The sequence below is a fragment of the Polyodon spathula genome, chromosome 7 (assembly GCF_017654505.1).
Source record: "Polyodon spathula isolate WHYD16114869_AA chromosome 7, ASM1765450v1, whole genome shotgun sequence".
In the NCBI taxonomy this organism is placed as follows: Eukaryota; Metazoa; Chordata; class Actinopteri; order Acipenseriformes; family Polyodontidae; genus Polyodon; species Polyodon spathula.
This window is the reverse complement of record NC_054540.1, coordinates 12,449,476-12,471,107: the sequence shown is the minus strand read 5'-3', so window position 1 is coordinate 12,471,107 and position 21,632 is coordinate 12,449,476. Positions and strand designations below refer to the sequence as shown.

Sequence of the window (21,632 nt, the reverse complement as noted above, 5' to 3'; positions counted from 1 at the left end):
TTTGATTCATTATGTTTCCATTCATCAACAACACCACAATTAGATTTATTAAAGAATTGCTTTTAGTGGTTGCTTAACAATATTCAGAAATGTGTCTGCCTGTGCCCCTCACTGGGATTTGCAACTGCCCGCTAAGTTTTTCGGTTGCCATTATATATAAGATCAAAGGTGGAAGTAAAACATGTAAAGACCACCCGCCTTTAAAGTCTAGTTTTAAAATATTTATATATGCATATTTTTTTTGTTTTTCAGATTATAATTTTGGGATTAATTACATCAATAGGAGATCATATGGTAAAGCCATTCCTGGTTGCATTATTTAATCATGTATTTCAGCCTCTGGTGATCCTTCTGGTTAATGTGTCTGCAAGCCTTAGGGATGTTTTCAATATCTTTATTGACATGCTGAAAGGAGCGGCGCTTCAAGTAGCTGTAATCCTGAAAGCCTTCAGATTTGTAGAAATTAATATAACATCCCCATCACATCTCATTCAAAAAGTGTAGATATATCCATTATTAGTCTGTAGTTTCATGTATGCTGTAAATCTGTAAATAATTAGGATTTTTAAATGTGTACATTGTCATTAGCTGCCGTTTAAGTTCAGTACTTATATTTAAGCTTCATTAAAGTAAATTGTAACAAAAGGTGTGTATAGATTATGTAATTCAGGGTTACTAAACCATATGCAATCACATTTCTCCATGTGGCAGCTTTTTCATAAACCTCCTCTGAACATGAAGTTAATAAAGAGGAAGGACTTCCTCATACACACATTATGTTATCCAATTTTGACCTAGCAGAGCAATATAAATAGACTGGTAACTTACCACTCTGTTGTGTATGATCTTTCTTCCTCCCCCAACTCGACCCTTTTAGCTACCCCATGGTACAATCTGTTATGGGGTCTACTGCCTCGTGCAGCAGGCCAGGTGGAGGACCCTCAAACCAAGCAGGTTTGGAGCAAAAATGAATTTCTGTATGTCACATTATCATCAATAAAGTAGGGATTATTCAAATTTCTATGTTGTGGGGGTTTGTCCTGATTTACTGGACCCATTTGTATTGGACCTGCAATTCTGTATGTAGTTTCTTTAAATACATGTCATGATTACCCAGTTTTGAATTACTATAATTTCTACACTGATTTTTACAAAATTTTGTACATGCCTATACAACTGCATTATGTGCCTATCATTGGTATTGAGACTGGATTTCTTTTCAAAGGAAAAAACACTCCTATACTGGTATATGTCACAAAAATGTATTTATTTGTTTATATAGGATTGTCACCCGTCACTATATGGGACATAGTCAGAGTAAAGTTACAAGCAGATTTGTATGGCTAATTGCTATGACAGACACAACCATGCATATAAATACTACAAAGGATCCATGTTCATTTTTGTCAATGTCAACAGAATATGCGCTCTGACATAAAACACATTAAGACATTAGTGTCCATTTAAAAATAATTTAGTGAAGACGCAAATTAATACTCTGGTTGACAATATATATGAAATGGCTAATGCACATGAACATGTTAATTTTAAATAGTTTACTGTGTGGTTAATTACACATTCCAGTAACACCAAAAACCAAAAATAATCGAAATGAATATACACGTTGTGTAGTTTTATAAAACTCCCATATGTACTCAGTACTGCTTGAGTAGCTTTAAAAATGTTGGCTTTATCTTGCCTGTTTCTATTCCACAGATAACACTGTGTAACAATTTTTTTTTTTTTTTTGGGTTCCTGGGTAGTAAGTGTTATTTCCTAATTGCTTATGCCTCAAAAGTATAGAAAATGGCTATTATTCCCCACAAACTTTGCGTTTGTGAACAGGACAGTGATATTTTGAAATTTACCTATTTTCCAGAACATTCCAGATAGATTCAGTGCTGAGTAAACTTGGAGTAACTTCTAGAACGTTCCAGTAATGTAAATAGTAGTATAAATACAGGGGCCTTAAGCCCACCAGTTCAGTTTAGTTCCAGCTGCCTAAGTGGATACATATCTGCATTTTTCTGGGAGGTCATAGGAGACTTAAAAATAGTAGCATTCCTGATGGGTCTCCAAGGCGGTTTGACCAAGTTTCCCTGCTATCTTTGCCTTTGGGACAGCAGGGACACCAAGGCGCACTACCAGGGGGGACTGGCCACAGCAGACCAAGTTCTCTGTGGGGAGGAACAACGTCAAGTGGGAGCCACTGGTGGACCCCCGGAAGGTGCTGATGCCACCACTGCACATCAAATTGGGCCTTATGAAAAAATTTGTCAGAGCTCTAGATAAGGAGTCGGCAGCCTTCAAGTACCTTCAAGACTTTTTCCCTAAGCTGTCTGAGGCAAAGGTCAAAGCCGGTGTCTTCGTTGGACCACAGATAAAGAAGATCCTGGAGTGCAATGAATTCCCCAAGAAGGTCACTAGTGAGGAGAAAGCGGCTTGGAACAGCTTTGTCACAGTGGTTTGGGGCTTCCTGGGCAATCACAAGGCCGAAAACTATGTGGAGCTGGTTGAGACTCTGGTGAAGAACTACGGCACAATGGGCTGTGGGATGTCCCTCAAAGTCCATATCTTTGATGCTCATCTTGATAAATTCAAGGAGAACATGGGAGTGTGCTCGGAGGAGCAAGGCGAGCGCTTCCACCAGGATATACTGGACTTTGAACTCCGCTACATGATGGGAGACTACATTTGGGGGCTGATTCGTGAAAGTGATTTACAGTATAATCGTAAATCTTGAAAAACTACTCACTTCTAAATCTTTTGTAGTCATGTTTGTATTTAGTATAAATACATGTTAATTTGGATTCATGTGTTGTTTTTTTCTGACTTTATGTGAACGAAAAGACACAAATTCGCCCATTTTCTCATTGGAAATAGCAAAGCAAAGCAAAGTTTGTGGGGAATAATAGCCATTTTCTATACTTTTGAGGCATAAGCAATTAGGAAATAACACTTACTACCCAGGAACAAAAATTGTGTTACATAGTGTAATTTAATAGAATCCTGAATGTAAAATACAAGTCCACTCTGTGTTCTGCATTCACAATCCTGCTTCTGTGGCTCAAACTCTATCAAAGGAAACTAATTTACTGCTGTAGGTGATGTACTTTCAATTTCATTCATTCGTAACAAAGGGGTTTCACCTACCAAAAAAACCTTCAGTTGTGTCTTCATTATTACTAGTCTGGTTCTTCAAAATGTTGGGGCCCACTGGTAGTTTTTTCATAGTTCTGCTCTTCAGACGTGTCTTCATGTCATGTTTCATAAATGGCTGCATACATACTTTTTATAAGGGTTTTCTAACGGTCCATCAACACTATCTTGATTTTCTGCCAGATCTTTTAAATAACTGCTTAGCTGTTGTATCACACTTGATTCTTCTAAATGAATGTCTGGTGTTTCATTCTTTGTTTTACAAATCATATCAGCAGCTGGATCTTCGAATTGAGATGTGACATGATCCTCTTTGTTCAAAGGGTGAGAATCATTTTTTTCATTTTTTTGCACAGGTTCCAAATTAACTTCAAGTGTCTGGACAACAGAATATTGCCCTGTGTTGAAATTACTTTCTTTAGGTAGTACTTCATCTTTGAACCACACAGATTTATAGCCAGATCTGTCAACCATTTTTCCATTGCACATGATAGATGATGATTTATGTCCTGCTGCCAGCTGAGGTGCCAGATTTGCTTGCACTATATCATTTGGAATTTGTGTAAGGTTGTTTTCTTTATTTTTCATTTTCTCTAAAAAATGTGGTATAACATCTGCCTTCTCGACATTCTTTGTGTGACCTTTTTTGTCACTGATGTTTGAGCAAACCTCATCTTCATCTAAGTTGTATCCTTCATTTTGATAGGAGATTTCCTCAACAAGGGGCATGGATTTTCCAGGGTTAACCTGTTTATGCGAAGAAACACATTTTACTATTGAATTAATTAACGGTATACCAGTTGTGAGTTTTATGTAAACCCAAGATTAGGTGGCATCTGCTGCATTCCCATCTATAAATGAGGGACACAATATGGAAACCTCTACAAAAAAAATATTATTTGGGTGAAAGGAGGGGTGTCTTTTAGGACCAACACATGTTTTGCTAAAGATATAGTCTTTCAATCTACTTTTCACATCACTGTGTTAATCCACCAACACCCATAAACACCTAGACTCACCAACTGGAAACACTTTAAGCTCTTTTTAGCAGCATTTTTTAAGAAAAAAAGCAGTAATGAAAAAAAAGGTTGATAGATTATTACAGATACAGAACAAAAACACCAGAAACGCACACACACAAAAGAAAAAAAATATATTGTTACCTTTATCATGCTAAAACCTTACAATGTGTTAGTCACCAGACTGAAGTCTCTTTTTAACAGAAATAGAAAGTTGCTAGAAATGTAGCACATTGCTGAAACATTTGTTTCCAAACCTATGTCATATTTTATACTATGTTTAACATACTGTATTCAGTCCTGTAAGATTAACCCTCCACACAGCTGGATTTTATTGAAATATTTTTCAGCATTGGGGAATCAGCCTTGATTACTCCACTAATCTGTGGTTATCCGTAGAAAAAGGATGTTGATTAAATCAAGGCAGATTTCACAACATGTTTTCAAATCAACCTCAAAGGAAAATTACATTTTGCCACAAGATGGCTTCTCATGAACTTTCTCAATAAGTAGAGGCTCCATCTACCCAAAGGTATAATAAACTCACTCAGTTTAGAGTATTCAACCAGAACAAAAACTAATTTTGGAGTAAACAGAAGTAATGAAAAACCTTGTGCAAAAGTACAGAAGAAAGCTACATGAAATAATTAGAGTAGCAAGCTGGAAACCTGGAGGATGTTTCTTTGTACAAAAAAAATATTTCTTCACATTCTGTAAATAAATTTGGATTTAATTTTCTATTAGTCAACATGCTTATGTGGTTGACACAGTATACATAATCTTTATTTTTAAATAGCGCCTTTCATAGTGGACCACCAACAGAAAGCACTTGAAAAGATATGAGACTATAATGGAAGTAATAAAGGCTGGTTTGTACTTCTCTCACAGACAAAAGCCATATGTCAGCTGCAAAGTTTGCTGCACATGTTATTTACGTACCAATAATAATTTTAGCAAAAGTTTGTTTATGTTTTATTTTCATTCAGTTTAGGGGCAAGTTTAAAATCGTGTTCTGTTGTTCATGTTTATGAACTTCTTCTATTAAGAGTTCCACAAAAACACGCTCTATCGCGCTTCACTGGCTTGCGACCATGTGACAAATGTTGTATTTTTTCTACATCATCTGACCCTGTGCATTTTGCAGTCGCAGACACACAAGAAAAAGTTGTACTCCTTTTTAAAAAAGACTTGTCATTCTGACTGTCGGAGACCACTGACTGAGGCCAAAAATGGGGTCGCAGTTGGAAGTATAAACCAAGCTTTTATTTGTTTGTAAAAAATATGTATTGTATTTGAATTGAAATCTAAAAGTTATCACATCTATTTGAATAATTTAATACAAATATATAGTTGTTACAGAGACATACAGTGCGGTACACACACACACACACACACACACACACACACACACACACACACACACAAGTAGAAACGCAAGTTAGTTAATGAGAAATTACATTTCATTTCTTACCACATTTGGATGTTTATCCATAGCCACAGAAGCCCTGTCAGTAATGTCCTGATGCTTTCTTTGTTTCTTCACAGAGCAGAAAACCACAAACACAGCTAAAATGAGAAGAAGCAGGGCTGTTCCCATGCTGCCCCCCAGAACAGCCATGTCCACCAGACTATAAAGTTTGTCTCCTCCGAATGGACTTTCTGGAGCTGCAAATAAGATGTGTGTGTTTTTTTAAATGTTATTTATTTATATTATATTATATTATATTATATTAAAACATTACTAACAATAAGCTATATTTATTATACCATGGCAGCTAACATGATTTGTATATTAATTGTTAATCAGTTCTCTTTTTTTTTTGTTTTTGTTTTTTTTTTTCTGTTTTGGTTTTCAAAAAATATGTCTTCTGGATACTAATATTTATAGCTATGGCCAAAGGTTTTGCATCACCCTGTAGAGTTAACTAATTGTGCTTCAGAAACCTGCTGAATAATGTTACATTAACATATTGAATTACATAACGCTTTGTCATTTTCCATAAATTTATTGAAAAACTGACAAAAACTATAAAATGTGACATATCTAACATGAAATACTGTACCACTATTATAGCTTCTGGTATACTTTTGCAATATTATTTTGTAGTTTCTTTGATTACATGCAGACAAAAGATGTAAATTATGTTCATATATATATATAGACACACACTCACACACACACACACACACACACACACACACACACTGAACAAAAATATAAACGCTACATGTAAAATGTTGGTCCCATGTTTCATGAGCTGAAATAAAAGATCCCAGAAATTTTCCATACGCACAAAAAGCTTATTTCTCTCAAGTTTTGTGCACAAATTTGTTTACATCCATGTTAGTGAGCATTTCTCCTTTGCAAAGATAATCCATCCACCTGACAGGTGTGGCATATCAAGAAACTGATTAACCAGCATGATCATTACACAGGTGCACCTTGTGCTGGGGACAATAAAAGGCCACTCTAAAATGTGCAGTTTTGTCACACAACACAATGCTACAGATATCTCAAGTTTTGAGGGAGCATGTAGTTGGCATGCTGACTGCAGGAATGGCTACCAGAGCTGTTGCCAGAGAATTGAATGTTCATTTCTCTACCATAAGCTGACTCCAACGTAATTTTAGACAATTTGGCAGTATGTCCAACCTGCCTCACAACCGCAGACCACGTGTAACCATGCCAGCCCAGGACCTCCACACCCGGCTTCTTCACCTGTGGGATCGTCTGAGACCAGCCACTCGGACAGCTGATGAAACTGTGGGTTTGCACAACAGAAAAATTTCTGCACAAACTGTCAGAAACCATCTCAGGGAAGCTCATCTGAGTGCTCGTCGTCCTCACCAGGGTCTTGACCTGACTGCAGTTCAGCGTCGTAACCAACTTCAGTGGGCAATTGCTCACCTTCGATGGCCACTGGCATGCTGGAGAAGTGTGCTCTTCACAGATGAATCCCGGTTTTAACTGTACCAGGCAGATGGCAGACAGCGTGTATGGCGTCGTGTGGGCGAGAGATTTGGTGATGTCAATGTTGTGAACAGATTGCCCAATGGTGGCAGTGGGGTTATGGTATGGGCAGGCATAAGCTACGGACAACGAACACAATTGCATTTTATCGATGGCAATTTGAGTGCACAGAGATACCGTGACGAGATCCTGAGGCCCATTGTCGTGCCATTCATCCGCCGCCATCACGAGTTTCAGCATGATAATGCACGGCCCCATGTCACAAGGATCTGTACACAATTCCTGGAAGCTGAAAATGTTGCAGTTCTTCTGTGGCCTGCATACTCGCCAGACATGTCACCCATTGAGCATGTTTGGGATGCTCTGGATCAACGTATACGACAGCGTGTTCCAGTTCCCGTCAATATCCACCAACTTCGCACAGCCATTGAAGAGGAGTGGCCTAATTAATTTATTTCAATTGTCTGATTTCCTTATATCAACTGTAACTCAGTAAAATCTTTGGAATTGTTGCATGTTGCGTTTATATTTTTGTTCAGTGTGTGTGTGTATAATTTATATATATATATATATAAATTCTAGGTGATGTAAAACTTTTGGCCATACCTGTAGAATGGATGCCCTTTGCTTTTGAGAAAATTGTGCTCTTCATCTATGTCCATGTTAGCTGAAAAAGCAGGTTCCTTAAACACAGTAAACCACAAGAGGGTGCCCTAAAGCATTCAGACTACCTTGTAGAATTCATTTTTGTTTTGTACAGTACTAGTAATCTTAATATTTCACCCCTTGCTACAAGTAAAAGTGGTTCATTTTAACTAATTATTAACCATTCCCTGCTTTCAAAAATTACCAACCATTTCACAGATTTTGGCCAAACAATCAGAAACTTTGTTTTAAATTTAGACAAACTGTTCTTTGTGTCTTTTCTTCTAGAGCTAGTTTCTCTTATCATAAGCACTTTTCCAGTTTTGAAACCTGAACCTAAGGTGCCAATAACAGAATCAACACCTAAGTCAATAAGTGCTTGTGACAGAGAAAGAATGTATCTTGGTTATAAATCTCCCTCCCGACCTGTGAGGGAGCTGTCTAAAGGGAACAGTGTGCCCTGGACTGGATGGCTTGGCAGTTCATTCCAGGATCAGTGGGAAGTCGGCCTTCCAAGAAGGGGGAGGATCCATAGTACACCCCAGCCAGGAAGCGATGTTGCAATCGCGGATTGGAGGAAAAGTGATTGCACTCGCTAACCAAGTGGATGTGGCCAAGCGAACTGCTCCTTTGTTATGGTTACGAGAGAACCACTGAAGGACTATGATACGAACCGTGAGTTTTTAATGTTTGTTTGTTTCTGTCATACTAATTGTAAACTTTTGTTTTTGTTAGACAGCTAACACATACTGGGAGCTGTTGCTAAAGGCCAGCCCCAACCCAGACAGCACTGCACTACTGTTGACTAATAAACTGTATTTCACCACTTGTACGTTAGCATTCACGCTCTACTTGTGATAGTGTTTGTGTACTGTGTGTGTTTATACTGTGTTTATTATTTCGGGACTGAACCCAGAGGTTTCACTGTGCAGTACACATTGCTGTGTACTGCCAGGGATTATTATTAACGGTTGCCAAACAACCCGGATTATAAAAATAAAGGATTGTTTGGACCGTGAACTTTGTTGTCTGTCATCTGCACCTGCGCACTGCAAACCACCTTGCCACAGTGCTCAAACCACTACTAGTTATGGATGCTGAGACTTTATGGTTTATAACCAGAATCAAGTCATACTAAGGTACAAATGCTTTTGACCAAAACAAATAATCAAATAACCAATGTGGTATACTTTTTTTTAAATATCTCTCCATCCCCCATCATGTACACATGACTGATGCTAAAGAAGATCATTAAGATAATCCAGTCTCTTAGACAGATTGCCCCTGACAATGAGTTAAGGCTTAGCTATAATTACTTACATAAAAACGAATTATTAGTGACACTCAAGTTCAGTGCACACATATCAGTCTCGCTGAGCCATGCACATGAGTTAAAATACATAGTCTGCTGTGAAGTCACAATACAAAAGTAAACACACATTCTCCTCCAGACTGTCCTAGTATTGATACATAATGTGCCAACACAAAGGACTTTAACAATTTACCAAGAATAACAGAACAAATAAACTAAAGACTGAATTCCTATATAGTAAAATATTAGGCTTATGGTTTATGATTTATTATGTTGTACCTTCTTGACCATTATGTAGAACTTCAATATCAACGGAGGCCTTTGCAGTTTCCCCTGATTCCTGATCCACTGCGATTACCTGCAAAGGAAAACCATGCTAACTGTGCATTTATTCAATATTTACATCTATTAATAGTATCCCAAAGAATAGTTGGATAAGTAGCTGGACACTGCAACATGACTGACACGTTTTGTGTTCACACCAAAAACATTTTGCAAAGATAAAGAACCAGAACAAAAATGCATGTTTACTGTTAATTGTCAATAATACAATTTCCAAAGGAACTAATTCACTGCCACAACAGCTACAGCTGCTGTTCCAGAAATCCTTTCGTTCTTTTGTTATATGTCCAACTATATAGACACAAAACTTTAAAACTGACCTCCAAGAAATGTTTCTCGTGCGTCCGGAGCTGATTTGCTTTGGCAATTAGCAGTCCTTCTTGTGTGATCTGGTAGACCCTAGTGTTGTTGGACTTTGATGTAAGAGAATAATGGATTTTAGGATTCAGCCCCTAAAATAAAAAAAATATTTGATTTTTAACCCATCCCATCCTATTTTCACACAAAATAGAAAAAAATAATATTGCTAATTATTGATATAATAATATTTTAAGATGATAAACAAATCACTTTATTTATTTACTATTATAGTAAGTGCTTCCTTACAGTATATTTAACATATGCCTACAGAGGCACTTAGTAAATTGTGATGAAACTTTTATATTTTAGGATTAAGCTCTTCAGAGAACAACAATCTGGTCCAGTTTGCATGAACTTTAATGTAATTCTCAAAAGATTTTTTTACACCATCAGAAAGTCAATTCACTGACCTCTCTGAAATCTCGATCAAGGGCCTGTACCAGTAGAACTGCATTTCTATATGTAGTTACAAGGGCTGCAGGGCCGGGGTTTTTCATGATAAACCCCTTGTATGTAGTTTGGTTAAACTGTGGTGGAAAGCGATTCACAGCTAACACTCTTATCAGAGCTGTAGTCACTGTGTATTTTTTTGGATCATCTACCTGGAATGCCTGTAATGAAGGAAATGCCTGTAGTGAATAGTTAATCACAATCATTATCATAAAACTTAAAAGTATGCTACTCCATTTACATCATTAAACCCGACATCAAAGATTCAACATATAGCAAGTTTCTCTGTATTATTAACTGTGTACATTTGAGCCTTATTCTAGGGATTTTTTTCAAACACCCTCATAAGTAAAGAAATGTGGTTCTTACCATAATTTGTAGCCTAAGGGTTGGTGTCAGTAGTCTATTTTCCACAGGCCTTGTCAGAACAACTTCCCCAGTAACATTGTTTATTGTGAATCTGCCATTATCTGCGCCTAAGTGGAAAAGGAAATTATACATGTATTTTGGATCAGTTGCTTGTTTCCATGCACATATACAGTGGTTTGCAGAAGTATTCACCCTACCAATAATTAACACAATTAAACTAAACACTGTTATATGAGGAGGAGGTTAAATGTAAGCAAAACTTGCAAAGAAAATGTACAAAATGAAATTTTACTGGTTGCAAAAGTATTCAGCCTCTTAAGTCAGTACTTGGTAGAAGCACCTGTTGCAGCAATTGCTGCATGAGTCTTAGGATACGTCTCTACTAGTTTTGTACAGTAGGATGGTGACATTTTTGCATATTCTTCATGGGAAAATTGCTCCAGTTCTGATAAATTTTGGGGGGATTGTCGATGAACTGCAATCTTCAAGTCTTGCTATAAATTTTTGATTGAACTCAAGTCAGGACTTTGACTGGGCCACTCAAGAACAGTAATTCTATTATTGTTCAACCACTCCAGTGTGGCTTTGGCTCTGAAGAGAAGCATCCCCATAAGATGATGCTGCCACCAGCATGCTTGACAGTTGGGATGGTGTTGACTGGGTGATGTGCAGTGTTGGGTTTGCACCAGACGTAACGCTTGGAATTTAGTCTGACCACAAAACCTTTTTCCAAATGTCTGCAGTATCATCTACATGCTTTTTCGCAAACTTCATACGTGCCTTAAGATGGGGCTTTTTGAGTAATGACTTATTTCTTGCCACCTGTCCATACAGGCCAGCTTTGTGTTGGGACCGGCTTATTGTTGATGTGTGAACACTGACTCCCATCTTAGACACAGAAATTTGCAGATTTCTCAAGGTCAGTGTTGGCTTCAGAGTGACATCCAGAGCCAGTTTCCTGCTTGCCTGGCTGCTCAGTTTGGGAGGGCAACCTGATCTGGGTAGTGTCTGGGTGGTATGGTGCATCTTCCACTTCTTAATGATGGACTTCACTGTGCTGAGAGGGATAATCAGCGCCATTGAAATTTTTTTGTACCCTTCTCCTGCTCTGTGACTCTCTACCACTTTATCCCTGACTTCTTTCAAAAGCTCCTTGGTCTTCATAGTTGCTTTGTTGGATCACTATGTGAGTTAGAGCTTGAAAGTCTTTATATACCTGAGGGAAATTGTCTACAAGTTAAACCACTTTGAATACACACAGGCTGAAACCATTTCACTAATTTTTTGACCTTTCAAACAAATAATTTACACCTGAGCTGATTTAGGGCTGCAGTATCAAAGGGGTTGAATACTTAAGCAACTGTGATTAATCTGTTTTCTCTGTAAATCTTACATATTTATATTCTAGATGCATTTTTTAACTTTATCAATGTGGAGTAGTTTGTGTAGATTCTACCTGTAAAGTCTAATTTGAAAGTGTCATGGCGTATGCTCAGGTGCCAACAAAATGTGAAAACTTTGCAGGGGGGTGAATACTTCTGCAAACCATTGTAGTCTGTCCTATTTAGTACTATGTTTTTCTTTTTGCACCTTTTACCAAGGGCATATATTCAAGCTCCTTCTTAGCTTTCATGACAATATGCTGTTAAGCCTACTTGTATATTACATTTACAAGGAGAACCACCCTATTTAAATACATATTTATACACCAGTACTTCAATACTTGAGCCCAACCTGACAGAATAGTGTATTTTACTGGGGTCCTTAAACCTTTATCGCCATCCTCTGCATAAACTGGACCAGGGGAAAAATGTAAAGAACCACCCTGTAAAGAAATATGCATTATTAAGATATAGCCTTCATATGTCTTTCAATGTTTGAGGTTATGTTTTATGAAATAGAAAAATAAGGTAAAAGCTCTTGTTTTATATCACATCTTAAAAGATTCAATAGTACTATATTATTCAGTAGATAACTAAATAAGATGCAGACACTAGGTTAATTATCTATAATGAATGAAAAAAACAAAACAAAACATGAATACAACATTTTTTCATCGCATACTGAAGTATCTAGGGAAAACATTTAAGGACTTTTCTTGCAATTTCAACGGCATGTTTAGAAAGTGTTTCTGAGGTTTTATACACCATCACAAGCTTTACAACCAATCGGATTCCTCTGTCGCTGTAGACTATGTCATGATACACTACAGCTTTTGATTTCTGTAGTGTTTGAATTGGAACAAGTTTAAGATGAAAAACAAAATGTCAGTATATGAGATCACAGGGATAAAGAAGCACATGGTGGTTACCTGCTGTTTTTCTGTAACGTTCACTGTATAGACTGGGTTTGTGCAGATTGATCTGGTCTGGTCTTGTGACCAGGGGGTGCATGGGAGAAACTGCGGATACTGATCATCTCCATCCAGAACATTGATTTTTATTGTCACCGATGTATTATACTTTTGGTCTGTATTCATTTCCTGTGTTAAACCATCAAAGGTGAATTAAACATCAGACAAAGTATAAAGTTTGTTTTTTTTTTTTCATCCTAAATACAGGTAGATCACAATTTACATGGGATGATACGAGAAACCAAGTAGGCAGACATTTATATTTATACATTTAAAAAATACTGTACATATAGAATAATGGTTGACAGTTCATGTATTATAATACCGTAAGCCTATCCCAGGTATCTGATGAAGTTATACAAAAACAATATCAATATCCACGCGATCCCCAAGATGGACTTACGCTGCATGTAATAGTATTATCACTGGAAATTATTTTGTACAGAGCATCATTTCAGCATATATTTTCTAAAGGTTTACGATATTATCACACCATACCACAGCAAAAATGATTAATTCCAGTTGTGATTTTGTTTCATAATCCAGTGGTTTGGCCAAAACAACTCTACCGCTGTTTGGCAAGTCTATCCTGAAGTAGCTGGCTTCAGGCTGTAAAGAGAGGGACAAAAAAATAAATGCAGTGTGTAATTTAAATCTGAGAAAATACATATATATATATATATATGTGTGTGTGTGTGTGTGTGTGTGTATATATATATATATATACAGTAATATGTGTTGGGTGTACTTATATATATATATATATATATATATATATATATATATATATATATATATATATATATATATATATATATATATATATAAACAAATCCTTAAAACAGTTTATACATATGGACAATAAATGCTCAGACAGACAATACATTTTCAATGCCTTGTCCTTGTTTTGTTGTTTATTGTTTGTTTGTTTTTTCACTCATCTTTTTCATAAAATGTGTACAATAGCTTTATAGTTAAGGCTCATACTACAGTGATATATTATGTAGAGACACAATTTAGAGATTCAAAGTTTTACTTACCAAAGTGGTATCAATAATATATACAATAGTATCATGGTCTGCATCTCGAGCTTGCACTGCAAATATAACAGTGTTCACTGACGTCAGCTGTGGGAACAAACCATTTTTTTTGTTTGTTTGTTTGTTTGTTTTTTTGGACTGTCTGTTATCTGGACAGGCAAAAACATAATTATACTAGTCTATTTCTTATAGCCTGAAATTCAATCACCTCAATCAACCAATCCATTAGAATCTCAGTTATTGCAAGCAAACATGTAAAAACAACATTGTATTTCAGGAGCTGAATTATGCTGCCCATTGTTTAATTTAACATTACAGTTTTGAATTTGAATGCATATGAGCTTTCTTTGAGTTTAATGTACTATCAGCAATTTATTTTCATGTTCTTACTGTGTTTGTAATGAACTCTTTCTGCTAATTGACTGAGTTTTATTAATATAAAACCTTTTTTTTGTTTGTTTTTTTTTCAGCACAGTACAGCAGTTGACATTTTGGTCTTTGAATCTGGAGACCTGTTGTAAAGATGTAACTTCCTATTGTGCTTGAATGGCATTGAAGTGCCTTTCCAGCCTTTCTATATGTATACAACAATGTAAAGAACATTACTATATGTACAGTATATTACTTCTTTCAAACTGTTAGAAATGGCACTCGAATCTTGCCTTGGCCCACAGACAGCTTAACAAAAGTTATTACAAAGTAAGCAGAGGGGCTCCGAAAAAAATATAGCGTTATACTTTCTCACGTGCTGCTACAACTGCTTAAATACAGTGTTACACATCGTCATGTGCAGCTACAACTGCTTAAATACAGCGTTACACATCCTCACGTGCTGCTATAACTGCTTAAATACAGCGTTACACATCCTCACGTGCTGCTACAATTGTTTCAATAACGTACCTGTATTTGTTTATTTTCATTGTTAACATCATGACAATATTTACACTTATAACTTTAAAGTCTGTTTCAAAGCTCTTTTCAAAATGGCCGCTCTAGTGCACTGATAGTGTAAGGATTATTGCCCACATTGTCAAACAGGTAAGACAGCAATAATGATCAGTGATGTGCTATGGAACAGAAAAGCCAGAGCACTTGTTATCTTTTTGGTTTTATTTAATCGCTCTTCTTGTAGTGCTTAGATAGCAGACAGATCTCACACCCCAGTGCACTATAGCGGCCATTTTGAAAAACAGACTTTAACGTTATAAGTGTGAAAAGGTGTCAGGATGTTAACAATGAAAAGAAAAATTGGAGTTTTGTTATTTAAACTGTTGTAACAACACCTGCTGACATATAATAACGCTACATTTTTCAGAATCACACTACTTACTCTTTAGCATGGGCATCTTCCCATAAGATTTTCTATTTCTTTCAAATGTAGTACATATGATCTTGAGTTGGAATGGTGACTTTAAGAGTCGGCATAGAATTAAAGATTTAAACCCTTGCAAATATGTATGGTATCTCTTATTACAAGAATAGCATGTCAAATAAAATCAAAAATGATTTTATTATAAAACCAAAAGCAGACAGTATTGTCTCCCAGTGAGTAAGAAAAGTGAAGTAAGAAAAAAGACATTAAAAGTAGACAAAAGGATAAAAAGATATCTTACCTCACTTATGTTCAGAGGCTGAATTGAGTGTGGAAGGAATTTGGGTCTATTGTCGTTTTCATTAAGGATCTCAACCATGATTCGATATATAGCCTAAAACAAAACAAAGTGGTGATTAATTCTTCGGCCATTTTACATATGAATCATTTGCTTCACAGTTGTTTATTTATGTCAAATACAATTTTAGAATTGAAAACTTAACCTGAATTGCATCATTTTCATAACAGGTCAAGGATGCCACCAAAATGGAACCCTGTTCCTTTAATGAGAAACAAACAAAGAATGTCACATGGTTTGACTGAAGCTAGACCACAATTTGAACTACAGCACATGCTGTCATTACAAAATAGCATTTGTTCCTAATAAGAACTGAAAGTGATCCATTTATCTTGCAATTATTTTAAAAAAGAAAACATTTACAGTTATAACTACAGGACACATAGTGAGTAACATAAATATACATTTTTTTTTTCAGGCCTCATGCTGTATACATTACCATGATGTAGCAGTGTAAGTTTGTTTACCTCCCGATCCAGTACTCTTGTGGAAGAAGAGTTTAACCTGATGGTTTTACCTTCTAGGAAAAACCAGTCAGCGTTATCTCCAGTTAGGCACAGGCGAATGCTGTTGACCCCAGGGTTCCCTATTATACTGAGATTTGCAATGAATTCTCCATTTGGGCTGTTCTCTCGGACAGCAGCTGTGATGTCACTGCCACCATGACACAGATTAGCTGACGAGAAAAATAGATCATTATGTTTTTTGTCTATTGTTTCTCGTATCTCATCAATTGTAGACAATCTTACTGTGGTGTAATTAACCAGGTGCTAATATGATGAACCCAATGTGTATTAATCCTGTATGAGTTAGAGTAGAATTCATGTTCACCTTCTGCCTCCTCTGTTGCAAATGACAGTGCTAATACTTAAGAATTTTTTTTAGCCTACAAGATTGATTTGTCTAACAGAAAATGTTTTACAACATGCCTTTACTAATAGGGGTTATCAATGAGAAAAATAATCTCCACAATTTATGTGTTACACCAGTAAATTCCAGCCTCACGTAGCCTTTACAAACTGATCAATGCCTGCATCAAAGTTGGACTCGGCTATCAATAATATTTTGATTTTGGTGTAAATTGTTTTTAAGAATGTGGTCTATACAATAGAAATGCTAAAGAAACCAGGGAAATGATTTGACAAATGTTTTGACTAGAGGTCTTTATTAATGTCTGTTCAGTATGTGTTACCATGGTTTACAACTCAGGAGAGTTGGGCTGTGTTTGAACATGGGTAAACTCTATACATCGCAGCACACTATAGAAATACACCTGTTACAAATTGTTACAGATTTACTGATAATGACTATATATATGTGTATATATATATATTCATTGTAAATGGGGCCAGGCACATCCTCAGCTACATGCTTGAATTAGTAGATTTCTACATGTATTAGGCCAGGAAAAACAATCTACCTTTTACAATATGGTAGGACAGGCTTACAGCCAGCTGACAGATAAGTGTACTCCAAAGTTTCAGCATGCTGCATGTATTTAATCCTGTCATTCTTCTTTATCGATGTACGAAGGCAAATCTGAGAACGCACTGTCCTGAAATAAAAGTGAAATACATTATCTTAAGGTTTTATTAAACATATATTCACCCTTAAAGCATTAAGCATTTGTATCCAGCATTAGGCATTTCTCTGCCAACACCTCCCCCAGCTTAAGATACAGATGATCTTTTTTTAGACATTCATCCCTTATAATTCTCTTGAATCTTATTTAGGATGGTTTCTTTACACTGGAGCCACCAGCCTTGGGAACACATGTGCTTTGTTTTTTGGGTTATCAGGGGGCATTTCCCTTTCACACTGGCATGATCTAGCCAGGTCAGAACCTACCCGTTGTGACCCAGGTAGCTAGGAGTGCCAGTGTGAAGGGGGCTTTAGTTACACATGAATAATCATGTTTGGGAAAAAAAAAAAGGGGAGCACCTGGTAAAAGTACATTACTAATTTACTGTTTTTATTTACATTTTTTGCATTTTCTGAATAATGGGTTAGTGAATACTGCTAAATTAGTATATTGTATTTTACATACAGTAGTTTGATGTGAGCTTGTGTTGTGCACGCATCAGATGAGGCATGCAATACTAAAGAATGTCACAGGAATAATCATAATCGATGTAGCCTATATGAAAGCAGCATTTGTTTGTATATCCCTCATGTCTGTTTCCATTGCATGCATTTAGTTATGTCAATTGTAATCCCTCATGAGGGAACCTATACACTCTGCAGTTAGTGTTACAGAACCCTGCAAAGTTTACAAGAAAAACATTATGTTACCTTTGTCCTAAGTTGTCCATATCGCATCATTATGTTTTTAAACATATTGCCAACCCTTTTGGAATATTTAATAAACTGGGCAATATACTCATAAATCAATATACTGGACAATATACTCATAAATCAATTGGGTAATATACAGTATTTCACAACATTTACTCAGGAGCATTTGACAGGAGAAAAAAAAAGTCTTCTAAAATCACAATGTATATACAGGTATATATATATATATATATATATATATATATATATATATATATATATATATATATATATATATATAAATGGCATTTTGTTAAATCCTGGATTATAATAATTCTATGGTTTTCAAATGTTTTTTTTTTTTTGAAAAAGCTAAAAACTTGAGAGAATCTTAAGTTCGCTAAAAGGGTTTTTGGTAGAATCAAAAATAAGTCAGTTTTTGGTAGGTTTAATTATGACAGTTTGGGTTTGGCTTTGTGCACACCTCCTGCATTATTTTTTGTAATTTAAGGCATAACATTGTTTGAATGTTATCTTTAGTCATTATTATTACCAGTAAAAATAAGTATTTACAGCATGCAGCTTTCACACGAGCAGTGCTTAATTGAAGGAATTATGCTTAATTGAAATATGAGATACTGCCTGTGGACACAGCAAAAATCTTCCCTGTCTGTGTTCATGTACTATACTGTCAGGAATAGGACCTGGCGGATTCCTACTTGAATGTGGCTCATGTCTGAATGCTGGATAAAAGTACATTAAAGAACAGGGCTATAAAACTGGATAGATATGGATAGCTGAATTCAGAGAAAAGTAATCCCATTACTGTGCAATTGTGATGGAAACAGATCTTGACACACACCCACCAAGTGTGGGGTTTTGCAGCACAGAATACGCTATTCAGATTACTGCCAAAATATTGAATGTATTGTTCATGACTGAATGCAAATAAAATCCTCCTTGGTCTAACACAGTAACTATTTCCACTTAGTTATTTTAGCTCCGAGGATTAGTGACATAATGAGAGTTTAATAAGAAGTGTTATTCAGGCGGGTTAGCGATTATGACACAATGTGGTTCCAGTATTTCTTTGTGTTGTTACTGAGTTGTATTGTGAATGCCAACACACATTAATAACAAGTTCAACAAATTGTTACCGACCCAATTAAAGGGAAGCAAAAAGGCTTTTATTTTATGATTGTCTGCAGGGTGGATGAATGCCATGTAATAACTGATTGGGTTTCAGATGAAAGGACTTGACATTTTTTGTCCTACATAATTACTCTGCAGATAGTTATAGCTTTAAAGTCACAAGATTCTAAAACATGCTTCTTAATAGTAATGCACCCTGACCCAGCTTGTATAAGCGCTGGGCCCCCTGGCATAGTTGGGGGTCATGCATTATGTAAGGAACTGATTGAAAGCTACAACTTTATCATGATGTATTGTGTAGAAAGTGACCAGGTATTGAACACTACTGTCCACATTGAGGCCTGCTACACCTAAACAGCTAAGCTGCATTTGTAGCAGACAGAGTGACACAGCTCTCTGTTAATAAACTCAGTTAGATACAAAATAATTGTTCACAATATACTCCCCCATTGAGAGCAAGCATACATGGTCCACATTTCATCGTCAATTGCAAAAAAATGCAATTGTAATTACAACTAGCGAGCAGCAGGGATTGGGGTCTTTTGCTTTTGGTAACACATTTCTGGAAAGGTACATCAATGACCTTAACATAGTGTATTATTATTATTATTATTATTATTATTATTATTATTATTATTATTATTAGTATTATTAGTATTATTAGTAGTAGTAGTAGTAATCATAATATTAGCTTTGGGTAGACATTCATTACAAAAGCAGGTAATAATAGTACAGTAAGTTGTCCCTACAAACAAAGAGATGAATGTGCTCTGTATACTGTATACTGTATCATTTTCCTGACAAGATTCAATCAAACCGTACTTTTAAATCCTTGTAATATACAGTATAACTGCCAAACAATATGTTTTTATTGTAGTGAATATTTTAAAGAATTATAAGTATAATACTACATATGTACAGTATATCATTTAGTTAAACATATTCAACAAGATACTGTGCTGGTAAGGTCTTCTTTGTATGAAATGTTTACAAGCACATGGCTCAGGCTAGACATAATTACTTTTTGTGTCCGAAAAGTTTCAAATAAGCAGACAGAAAGAAAGAAAGAAAGAAAGAAAGAAAGAAAGAAAGAAAGAAAGAAAGAACATGCTATAAGAGGTTTGAATTTAGCAATAGTACTTATAGAAGTCTGCTACTTATATAAAACATCTTCAATTCTTACTTCTTTGGAGTCCTCAATTGATGCTCAGTCTCTTGTTTAGTTTCTAGTACATATTCCCAATGTGTCCCTTATATTCCTTCTCTGTATTGTTCTGGTCATGCCTACCTTTGTACATTTGAATGTATTACACTGTTGAACACGATCCACTGACAGAGTTGTCTGTTTGCATGGAATTAAGATTCTCCCAAGCAGAAAGGGCTTAGAACGCATTTCTAGGACAGGATGACTACCAGCTGACAGAGAGGTTAAACTGAGGCGCTCAGCTAAGCATTAACTAACTGGAGAATGATGACGCCATCAGGAGAACTGGTTTGTCATTGCTGTTGTTAAGTTAAAAAATTAATAAATAATAAAGCAGGAGAAAAATGCAAACCAATTTTCACAACAGCAGGTACTCAGCACTAAAAATATTATTGATTGTCCCACTGCTTTTGTTAGGAACCTTACCAGGTATTTTAATAATTGCAGTACAATGATATTCCTCATTCAAAACTCGGTACAAAATTAGGGCAAAGTACTTCACCGATTTGCATTCCTCTGTAAAACAGGGTACAGAGACTAGTGTCCTTCTGTAAATAATCTGTGAAATGCCAGGCATGTGATATTTTCTGTAAATGACCACTAGAGGTAAAATAGTAAGCGTGACTAACTGGACATTTTTCTCTCTAAGTAATTGTAGCTAACAAAACATTAAAAAAATTCCTCCGCCATGCACATCCATTCATTACACAGGTCCCAAACATACAGTTTTAAAAGAAAGTAATTTCTAGATTTTTTACAAGCCATGCTTTTAGACTGTCTCACACTACCTGGGTCATTGCACCTGCAAAGTGAAATTGTTCCCGTCCCTTTTTTTGCCTTGTCAATAACCAGCCCGCTTCTTCCCTTATAAACTCTTTCCTTCAATCTGAATGAATTACTTTAATTAACTGTAACCTGCACTTTTATTTTTGTCATTCCTGATCCACTGTTAAGGGGCTTTGCACGGGATAAGATTAGATGATTTCCCTGGTTAGTGACGTATTCATGAAACCAATCTAGTTCTAGCCCAAAAAGAACAAACCTCTGTATCATATACCAGTCACACATGTAGTTCATAATGAATCTTTATGTTCCCCACCTGTTTAATTTTACACGCAACGATCCAAGTTCCATAAAAGCAGGTGTCAAACATTAACCATCAATGCTTCTAAAATTACACAACTCAGATGAAAATGTCTGACTTGCCTTACTTTCAAAGCAATTTGTTTCTAAGCTGGTGAATGTCATAGAAAAAAAGTAAAAAAAAAAAAATAAAAAAAAAGAAGTTTACAAACCAGAATGTGTGAAGAGG

At 36.0% G+C, this 21,632-nt stretch overlaps 1 protein-coding gene across 1 annotated transcript; it reads right to left on the bottom strand.

Moving 5' to 3' along the window:
* Positions 1-2,953: 2,953 nt before the first annotated feature.
* LOC121319049 (cadherin-related family member 5-like) lies at positions 2,954-20,514 on the bottom strand. Its single transcript, XM_041256272.1, has 15 exons — positions 20,300-20,514; positions 17,111-17,245; positions 16,158-16,366; positions 15,836-15,892; positions 15,634-15,726; positions 14,021-14,107; positions 13,479-13,589; positions 12,939-13,109; positions 12,362-12,452; positions 10,628-10,734; positions 10,219-10,419; positions 9,769-9,900; positions 9,386-9,464; positions 5,650-5,843; positions 2,954-3,906 (listed from the first exon to the last, which is right to left on the bottom strand). The coding sequence occupies exons 2-15, from the start codon at positions 17,199-17,201 to the stop codon at positions 3,268-3,270; spliced, it is 2,262 nt and encodes a 753-aa protein (XP_041112206.1). The 5' UTR covers positions 17,202-17,245; positions 20,300-20,514; the 3' UTR covers positions 2,954-3,267.
* Between the last annotated feature and the right edge of the window lie 1,118 nt (positions 20,515-21,632).

Bases quoted from the DNA above. Each gene is read 5' to 3' on its own strand.
- LOC121319049 (XM_041256272.1), bottom strand. From the start codon at position 17,201: ATGACAGGATTAAATACATGCAGCATGCTGAAACTTTGGAGTACACTT. The intron at 10,735-12,361 runs GTTGGGCTCAAG...TTTTCCACTTAG, and splicing joins AAAATACACTATTCTGTCAG to GCGCAGATAATGGCAGATTC. The intron at 3,907-5,649 runs GTAAGAAATGAA...TCGCATAAACAG, and splicing joins TGGATAAACATCCAAATGTG to GTTAACCCTGGAAAATCCAT.